Below are 10,486 nucleotides of genomic sequence, written 5' to 3'. Positions count from 1 at the left end.
AGGAGTAATTACAAACACAAGGCTGTAATAACATGTTAACTGCATGAACTCTGACAGTTTGATACAGTCTAAAAAACTTGTACTTGTTTTTTAATAACAAAGTTTATACAATGGAGTGGAAACTATCCTTCTTTACAGTGATGTTGCCTTGCTGTTAATTAATGTCTTAAAGAAACTTGCTTCACAGCATGTCTGGCTAGTTGATGCCCCTCTCAGTTCAGATACCTCTTGTAATGAACAAGGCCCTGTGACAGGCTACCGGCGTGTGCCGTGTGCCATGTGTCGTGTGGGTGTGTGCATTTGCTGCTGAGTGACAGGCAGGAGATCGAGACAGAGGTTGCTGTGGATACGTCCAGCAGACGGACAGGACTTATTTACATACACAGACTGCTCATGTGACCAGCAATGGTAGCACATGCCGTGCATACAACAGTGTAAGAAAAGCAAAATAAAAACACTGTACAAAAAGGTGCCGTGACAACGGCATGCGCTACTACTTAATACAGCCCCGTTTATTTACCTCGCTTTCTATACTTTAGTGGGATCTACAATCCTTGAACTAATCATATCAGTTCAATAATAAACAAACCCAGACTCCAGTTACTCGCCTGGTCGTCGGCGGTTTCGACTTGCTTACTCTTCGGTATGCAACCCTGGTTCACACATACAGCTGTCTGCGAAATTCAGCTTCATGGTTACATCTTTTTGTTGGCTTTGCAGCAGCCCTGAGGTGAATAAATTGGACCTTTTTATACGTGACGGGTTTTCACTGGCAAATGGATTTCGTGTTCTTTTTCTTCTGAATGTAATACCGGGAGATTCAAATAAAGTGAAATTATTTAGATAGACGTGATGCTTCATAAAACGTTAAGTCTGCCAAATAGCATATGTGACTAAATCCAACATAAGCAACTTAAATCAAATAGTGGCTTATTGCTGCCATCTTCTGGTTGATTAAAACATACAAATGCATTTTCCAATTGAAATGGGACTAAATGCCCCCTTTACATTTATTTTTGGTTTACTACTGCTCGCTTGGAGTTTTGTTTTTAAACTTCAATCAATTAATTGTTTGTGCTTTTTAATAAAAACTAACAGTTTTGACTATTTCCATTCTCTAGTTTCATTTTTTATATTGTAAACATAATACAATGATCTCACTTGTTTTGCTTTATGATCATTCAAAAGCAGGGAAACTGCTATAACAAAAAGAAAAAAACATTTTTGGACAAGTCATGGTCACTTTGCCAGTGCAATTACAAAGACATCTCCAAGGGTTAGTTTTTTATTTGTGTGACATATTAACAATTAAACATATCAATTGCTACAGTATGTATTTTGTAAATGTAATTGTTTATTAAAATTGACCAGTTTATGTAAAAATGTAATACATTATTTCAAATATTTCTCATATGTTTTGTTTCTAGAGCAACAACTATATATGATTTACCTTTATGAGTTTTTTTTCTTTTTTTTTTGTCCCATGGATCCTTTCTAGATTTTAAATGTTATCTTGCCATGTAAGTGTTCCCTAACTGTATCTTGATTAACACATCCACTTTTGTAATATAAACATAACTTAACATCATGTAATCAAAGTAACTACAAAATGATACCAAGAAAGTTTACCAGAAACCATACTAACTAGTACAGTAATTCATGCTAGATTTTGAAATGTCACATTTTCCTATTTTTGTCAGTTTTCCATTAAGTTTATGGAAAGCAGTATGTAATTCAATATGTTAACATAACATTATTCTGCAGGTTTCATTTGACTTTATGAAGCAACATGAGTTAATTATATAGGGGGATGCAAAACTTTGGGCCATAGCTGTAGAACTGATTTTAAAGCACAGGCTCCAGGTCTTAACATCTACACCATGGACCACCAGACAATTTGGCAGCTATGCTCAAGAACTTCTGGTTCTTGCTGTGCCGTTTACATTTATGTTATGCAAGCCTCTAAATGCAGCAACTTGGTAAAAGTTTAGCCAAAAGGTTTTGCTTTGTATTCTGAATAGAAAACAATTTATTTAACCTTATTTCTAACATTCAATGTATTGCAAGCTGTGAGAGGAGTACGATTTTTAGAAAACAAAAAACTAAAATACTGCTAAATGTAGGCTCCAACTTTCATTGGCTTTAACGCATCTTATACTACAAGCTACAATTACAATCTAAAGCTTTGGAGTACTGTTTGGAGTACTGCCTCCAATGCAAATTACGTGTGTGTGTGTCTATATATATATATATATATATATATATATATATATATATATATATATATATATATATTCGTGCTGGGACAAATATCTGAATATTCCAAATAAATATCTGAATATTCGCATACAAAAATCAGACATTCGTGTTCGCTACAGATGACAAAAATATCTTGTACTTGTTTACCGCCTCGCCAGAAGTTGCGCAACAGTTTTAAAAATAGAAAATGAAAAAGAGCTCTGTGTGATATGCGAGATTAATATCAAAACAAACAAAAGAGAAAACACATTGCAGCTCTTGAGCCTCTACTAAAAAGTTTTAGACAGCAAAATGTAAACAAACCAGATTACGCACGCGCATGCATAGCGATCTCTATAGAAAGCCACCTGGGTCCAAAAAAAAAAAAAAGCCTGCTGCTTTACGATGAGTCAGAATCTCATGGGACATACAAAAGGCAACCACGTCATTCTGAAATGGCTCGCTTAAACTGTGCCCAACTTGCTGAAAATGTTGTTTAGTGATTTTTATATATAGGATTGTGTATATTATATATTTTTTGTTTCGTCTTTGTTATGTGAAATGTAGTAAACGAGAACCCTTCATTTTTACAACGTTTGTTTTATCTGAAATGATTCAAGTTAAATTTGTTTTCGTTTGTTTGTTCAGCTATAAAAAGGCACAAGTAAACCTCATGTTGTTTCTTTATGAAAATGTATCTATGGCCACGGTTTACTGTGGAGAAATTAAAGCAAGCTAGAAAAAACAATTTAAAAAAAGTAAAAAAATAAATTAAATACAGTGTCAACATTATATATTCTTTCTTTGTGGAATAAACAAAGCAACGTTTAACTTGAGCTGCTACTTGGCACTGTCTGTTTTGTAGTTAATACAGTGGGGTAAAGTAAGGCACACACATTGGCTTCCGCAGCCTTTCACCCGTTCTCCAGTTGGTCCTTTGTGTTTGCTGTACTGAAAGGTCATGGATGGTTGTAAGCATGAAGATCTCCTTTTTACCTTGCCAGTGTACAACATGAACTTTGGACTCTGCATCGCTCATCCACGATTCACCCTGTCCTTTGTGTAGTTTCTGATGTTTGCAATCCAGGGGCATGTTCTTTTTGTTTGGAAGTACAGAGTCACACACATCTATTCCCATCCTTTGAAGCTCAACAAACAAGTCTGGAGAGCAAAGTGGATGATCCATCTAAAGGATGTACCCCCTATTTTCCAAACCATGCAGGAGGTTTGTAACAGTCTTTTGGGACTTCAACGCACCACCAGCAGTGCCCTTTCCTGAATACACCTTATAATTCCATATGTAGCCACTCTTTCCAGTGCCAGATTCACACACAGTGTAACTTTTTGTGCCACAGACCTTCCAAAGTTTACCAGACTCCCAGGGAGCTGGGTCGTAGTTGTCAACAACGTGTGCGTTTTTAGCAATGTCTGTGAAACTCTTACGAAGCATAATATAGTGGAAAGCAGGTGTCTGCGTTAAAAATTCTATAGTCCAATAATCACAAATAGATGGTTTTGGAATGATGCCTTTAACAATGAACAGGCCAAAAAAACACCAGAGCTTGTTCATTTCAATGTCCTGGAACTCTGCTGTTGACACTGCTGGTGGGTTTTCTGCTGCACACTTGTTGGTCTGTTTTAAAATCATGGCCATTAGGTCATCTATGAAGAACAGAGAGAAATAGGAAAGTGCTGAGTTTTTGTCTGCAACTTCGCAGGTCATGCCAGGAGTCTTATTAAAATGAAAAGCTGATAGCAGTCGTGTTTGTCCAGGCAATTCCTTTTTCCAGGACAATTTCTTTACAGGTTGCCCGCTCTTCTCTGTTCCACAGAGCTTCTCATCTTCCATGCCGCTGTCTGTAAAGGCCTCTGTAGAGAAGCTTTCCAGTCCATCCTCATGAGCACAGTCCTCATTACTGCCAGAGAAGGACTCAGACTCTCCAGAATCGGAATACAACATAGTTTCCTTATCCTGTAACCAATGGCTTGTCCTAGCTGTACCTAGAAGCACAAAAAATACATTGTTTTGATTATATTTTCACACTTTTAAGCTGCATGACCTTAAGGTCTTGTTATAAATTAATAGTTGGAGCCATCAACATAACAAAGGTCACAAGTGTATCAGGTTTGCAGCCTCAGCTATGTTCGATTCCTCTAGTGGTCTTTGGGTTGTCATCATAATTTGTATGCTACTAGTCCCATCTTACTTATGTAACTGGCATTCCATCAATAAACTGCACCCAATGTTGTATGGAGACAGTCTAACCCTTTGCAAACCTACCAGACGTATTCGCTTTTACGGTAGTGCCTTTGATTAGTGATGCAGCTGTCACTCTCTCACATACCAACATTCTCCCCTGCACAGAGGGTTTTTTTTGTTTGTTTGTTTTATTGGTTTTTATTTGTATTTTCTATTTCAAAGGACATCAAAAGCATTTAATACATGTAACTAATTATTTGTGTGATATTTTAAACCTTATTTGGAAGTATATGCATGTAACATTACATGTACAGTAATGTCTACTTTACGGTATATATTTGGTTTACGGTTATGAAACAAATTAATTTCTACACCCTTTTTCCTGGATAACAGGACAGGTCTCAAGGTAATTTTAACAGACAGTTGTATTGGGAAGAAGTTTAAGCAAGCTAACCCTGTTGTCTCCTTGTGTTTGAACGAGATGCACAATGACAAGAATTGACCAAACAATAGTGAAGCACAATAAACAGAGAAGAGAGACACAGAACTCCAAACTGCAAAGGCCTTTGTAGCAAAGAACTTACAGCAGCAAGTAAGAAGATGACTGAAGAAGAGATGCCAGAAAGAAACCTTTTGATTGAGAAAAGTTTAAATATTGCAAAGCTTTCTAGAGCACGTTAACATGGCAGAATCCTTTAGGAGACAAATAGAGATTAAACCAATATGAACATGAACAGACAGAAAGGTTTATATGTGACAGAAAAAAGGCAAGGCAATGGCAGCACATACACCTTTCTATCTGTTGTGCCCACAGTGAAGCGTGGTGCGGGGAGTGTAATCATTTGGGCATGCATGTCAAGTAAAGGTGACATTGTATTTCTGGATGATGCTATTGGTGACAAGACCAAAAAGATAGACTCAAGTGTATCAGATTATTTTACACTGCAACATGTGTGGAAACTTATTGGCAGGCAGTTCACATTTCAATAAGAGCCTAAAGACATTCTGGAAAATAAATACAAATGGAGTGTCCGAATGGCCCAGTCAAACTTGAACCCAATTGAATAGATGGTTATCAAACTCAGACCTATACATATATAACTGTTTTATTAGTTAAATGGGGGGCACTTGGGAGGGGGGGCAGCACATGGAGGGTAGTCCAGAGAGGGCTTTTTGCACAACCTGAACAGAGAGCGAGAGAAAACTCTGGGATAGCTGTAACTTTGTTGTTGTTTCATGTGTTATTGCTTTTTGATTTGTTCCTGTGTTTGTTATTTGTGAATGAAGTGAGCCGAGGCACTTTAACCTGCAGTTCCCGGTCTGGGGTTTGCTATTTCTGCCTCTGACCTGCCTTGACCGTCTGCCACTACGCCACAATATATATTTTTAAAATCGCAAAGTGTATAAATAATTTTGGTAGCCATTGGGATATACTGCATAAACCTGAAATAAAAAGATACAATTTGTTTTTATCTACTACAAATGAATACAGTTTCACCAGATTTAAATAAGAAATTTGATTGAACAATTGCTCCTGTAGATTAAAGACAATTTGAAACAAAATAAAGGATGTAAGCCTAGACAGAAAAATAAGTGTGTCACTTCCATTAACTTTACTGAGCTCAATACACAAAGCAGAAACAGTCATAGTGGCTAATGTTAACTTACATGCAACTAAAACGAGTCAGGTTTATCAGGGACTGAATCAAACATTGTTCCCTACTGCCCTAAAAAGTTGGGCATCTCTAAATATGTTCTGCATGGAAAAAGCTGAAAACATTGCAAATGTACCTTGCCAGTGAGAGAAAAACTGTTTTCCTCTGTAACAACATGAATTAAGTGATTTTACTTACTTGGTATACTGGTGATGGAAGTTGTCCTTTCTTTGTCCTGTTTAATGTGCCAGGATCTCCCCTCCTCCTGAATAATAATATGAATGCCTGTGTTCTCCTCCTATGAATCAACATTATTTTCTTCGGAATCTTCTGTTACAATGCACTCAAATTCCAGTGCGGAGACCTCTTTTATGTGTCTGGATTCTTGCTCAGGAGCAGCACTTCCCTTTTTTGCACCTATGCAAAGAAGAACATTTGTGATGCTTGTTGCAATTACTCTGGGTCTGGCTACTGTTGCTCCAAGGAATGAGTAGGAATATTAGAGATGAAAATAAGGCTCAGAGTGCATAGTAGTGTCACCCACTCCAGGTTTTACTATGAGCCTGATAAGTGTGTATAGGTAACACGCTCAGGTGTGTCTTCTTAAACTTAGTAAAACCAAGAATGGATCAAACTGCTATGCAATGGGAGTCTCATTTCCATCCCTGGATATTCAATATTTTGTTATCTAGCTTTGGACTTGCCTGACAATTCCTAATTGCTCAGCTTCATTATTATATTCAGAGCATATGACAATGTAAATTTTCAGCTCTGCTGGCACCATAAACATATCTATCAGGGCTTGCATGAAAGTGGAACAGTGATGCAAAAGAAAACGTTCCATAGTAAGACCTATTAAAGCCCTTAACTATACAAAAAAACCCTATAAATGTCTATTTCAACAAGCGGTTCTGAGATACAGTGAGCCATCACAGTTCAGCTCTGTAGAGGGGCAGCAGTTTAAAAGGTCCCGCTGCAATGATTTGTTATCTTTGGAATGGGAGTGTTCAGTGGCTGCAGTTAAGACTCTTTGCAACAAAAATAATAATCAGGGTAACAACATTTGAACAGTTTTAATAATGTAAAATGCAGCAATGGTATTCTAGACAAATTCCCATGATCAACCCCTCGAAGTGATCCTATAGATAGAACTGGCATATTATCACTCTATATATGCAGCAGCTATTAAAACTATATTTTACCTGTTCTTCCCCATACTGCACCACTTACAGTAATGGCGTTGATCAGTATCTCTGCTTGTGGGTTTGTTTGGTTTACATCTTCCTTAATTACCAAGCTTTTGTGTTTGGTGTCTTCAAGCGATCTTGAAGACCGGCAGTTGTCAGCTGGCTCACTGCAATGAACCAAGGCACCGTTCTCAGATGTGAGGAAAGCAGCAGTGCTTTCCTTTCCTTTTCCAGACAGAGCTTGGAGGTCAATGTTATTGTTATGCCTCGGTTCGCTTCTGTTCTTTATCTGGAGTTCCTTACAGTCTGGTGTTGATTTAAACCCAGTCTCTGCTTGTTCCAATCGGGTGTGAAGAGTCACTTACAAGAACGTCTAACCCGAAAGATGGAGCACAAGGAGGTTCAGTAACTTGTTAAGGGTCACACAATGAGTCAGTGGCTGAGCTGGGATTTGAACCACGGACCTCCTGGTTACAAGTCTGTTTCTTCTTTGGCAAAGTTAATTAAGCACAACACAGAAACCAGGACCAGAGGACACTTAAATCAGAGAGTAGGAGACTCTTCTTTACACAGATGGTATGGGATGGGTTGCCAAGCCACACTGTTGATGTTGAGTTACTGGGATCCTTCAATCTACTAGGAACCACAGGAGTATTGATGTTATTTCCAAATTGATCTCAAATATGGGACACCAAGGGCCAGGTTTTCATGGGCTGGTACATTTGTGATGATAAAGTCCAGGACTAATAAGGCACATTTTTGCATATGTACCTAAAGAACATAACTTCACTGAACAAAACAACACATAACATTTAAGTGTATATGCAAAAGAACAAAGAACACACACACACACACACACACACACACACACACACACACACACACACAACACATATATATATATATATATATATATATATATATATATATATATATATATATATATATATATATATATGTTTGGTACCAGTAAAAGTGAGTACTTGTACTCAAAATCAGGCCCTTAGTGCAGGGGTGTCCAATCACAGTCCTGGGTCTGGATTTAATTTGTTCAATTTAACAATCTGAATAGGGTTGAAATACAACTATGGTTAACACATGACTCCATGCACTAGGACAGTTTGGGACAGTTTAGGCTTTTCAGCTCATATTGCAATGCATTCTGGTATGCATTCTGCATTCTGTATTCTGTTTCGGGTACCTTTCACAGCAGGACTACACTTACCAGAATGCATTGGGGTGTGTTGAAGGACCAACTTTGTGCTCCTCTGCCTTACTGAAACCCTCAGAGCTTTAGTATATTATCATATATATTATCATACATCAGATTTTGGGTCCTGGAAATTCTTTCAGTCTTCCAGCAGATGGCAATATTATCTTTAAGTCTTTATCATGAGTAGAGGTAACTGTTTTTCAAGTTGGGCAGAGTGAGTTGTTCCTTAAGTCGACTCATTCACTACATTGTGAATACACCCAATTCATATTTTGTAAATTCTTTTTTTATATTTTAGTCAGGGGGATGTTAATTTGTACATATATTTACTGTGTGTGTTTTAATAATGTAATACATAATAGATTTAGTGTTAATGTAAATATGTTAATGCTAGAATTATCCAACTAATTCTACTAGCTAATGTTAAAATGAACTGGAGTTATCGTGTCGGTACAATTATAACATAGTTATAGTTAGAAACACAGTTGGCACTAACTGAAGTTGACCATCCCGAATTTAGGGTTACATTTTAAGCAGAAACAGGCTAATAAAGTAATTGCACTCTAACCCTATGTGTCTAACTGTACTCTCCTTGCAGCAAATAAAATAATCAAAACAATATTTTGAACATTTTTTTTCAGTAAGGCTTGGTTAACGTCAGCTACAAGAGTCGACAATAGGCATATGTTTGTAACAGAAGGTATGAAGCACTAGCCAACCAGGTGAAGTACTAGGACCTAAAACACTGTGAGCATTAAAAAAGACTGGATTCTGTGCTTTTAAACTTGTACCCCCACCCCCCCCATTAGGCTTGGAAACAATGAGTAGTCAGGTCCAGACAGGTACCAGATACAGTTTGGCTGCAGCTGCAGGTTTGTGAAGGTCTGGCAGCTCCATAACCCTGGGCTGCGCATCTTGACTCAAAATCCCGGTGATCTTGTTAGGTCTGGTAATGAAATAACGATATCTGGATGTTGCATGCAGATCTGTGAGCTTGAATGAAGTGCATTCGGGTAAAGCAAGCTGTTTCAGTGATCCTAGAGGTAAAGTGTAACAGAAACAGCGCATCTTGAATGATAGCCCTGATGAGAAAGCAGCACTGTCTTTTTTAAACAATTCCTTGATGTAAATAATGTAGATTAATCTATTCATCAATGCCCCGTTGTCAGGTACTGGTTTTCTGAATATACATCCCTAGACCTGTCCATCTCCAAAGCCTTGAGGGGGAACTTGAATGGCATCTCAGTGCAATGCCTCAACCTATCCACACTTAATATAAAATATATACAACACCAATTAACTGCTTTCCTTTGCCTCAAAGCTATGTACGATAACTGCAGTATGATTTATATAAATCATCTGAGTGCTTCCTTAACCTTCGTAAACACACTATCTTAATAGTTCGCTGATAATCTCCAGTATTTATTACAATAAATTCTCAGCCGCTAATGTTCGGTAATACTAAAATACTCTTTGACAAACATTTCAACTAGAAATCTACATTGAGAAATACAACATATTCTACAATGGAGTGTTTTATACAAGTGTTCAGAGAACAGCGTTCAAAATAAATTCAAACTGTGTGGTTTAATCCTACATTTGCATGACATTTCTCATTTTCAAAATAATATAGAAATTTCCCTTTACTCCAAATTTCTCAGTGCTGTAACACAAATAAAATGTTGTGGATATTTTATGTTTACTTTTGTTTAAATTTTGCATGAGCTAAATAGCTATTTGGTCTTGTGTTGCCAATCAGTGAACTTGAGAAGAGGGCTTTGATGTAGCCTTAAAAGGCAACATATTAAATGCACATCTACTTGCATTCATCAAATAAAGGAGGCAACTGAATAATGGATCTCACTTTAAAGAGATGCTAACCAAGATTTGGAATTCCCATTTCTTACATCTAGCACTAGCAACATTTCAAAGACAATTTATAGCTGAGCAGTAGCTGCTTCCTGGTTGCTAATCACTTCAATGGTATAGCTTC

General features: G+C 37.4%; 1 protein-coding gene across 1 annotated transcript; it reads right to left on the bottom strand.

Moving 5' to 3' along the window:
• Nucleotides 1-2,499: 2,499 nt before the first annotated feature.
• Nucleotides 2,500-6,599, bottom strand: LOC121298497 (piggyBac transposable element-derived protein 4-like). The gene is made up of 2 exons (XM_041225641.1): nucleotides 6,292-6,599; nucleotides 2,500-4,239 (listed from the first exon to the last, which is right to left on the bottom strand). Exon 2 carries the CDS (start codon nucleotides 4,196-4,198, stop codon nucleotides 3,425-3,427), a length of 774 nt encoding a protein of 257 aa, XP_041081575.1. The 5' UTR covers nucleotides 4,199-4,239; nucleotides 6,292-6,599; the 3' UTR covers nucleotides 2,500-3,424.
• Nucleotides 6,600-10,486: the final 3,887 nt, after the last annotated feature.

Source organism: Polyodon spathula, chromosome 23 (genome assembly GCF_017654505.1).
Source record: "Polyodon spathula isolate WHYD16114869_AA chromosome 23, ASM1765450v1, whole genome shotgun sequence".
Taxonomy (NCBI): Eukaryota; Metazoa; Chordata; class Actinopteri; order Acipenseriformes; family Polyodontidae; genus Polyodon; species Polyodon spathula.
The sequence above is the reverse complement of the archived record's forward strand: the minus strand, read 5'-3'. Positions and strand labels throughout refer to the sequence as shown.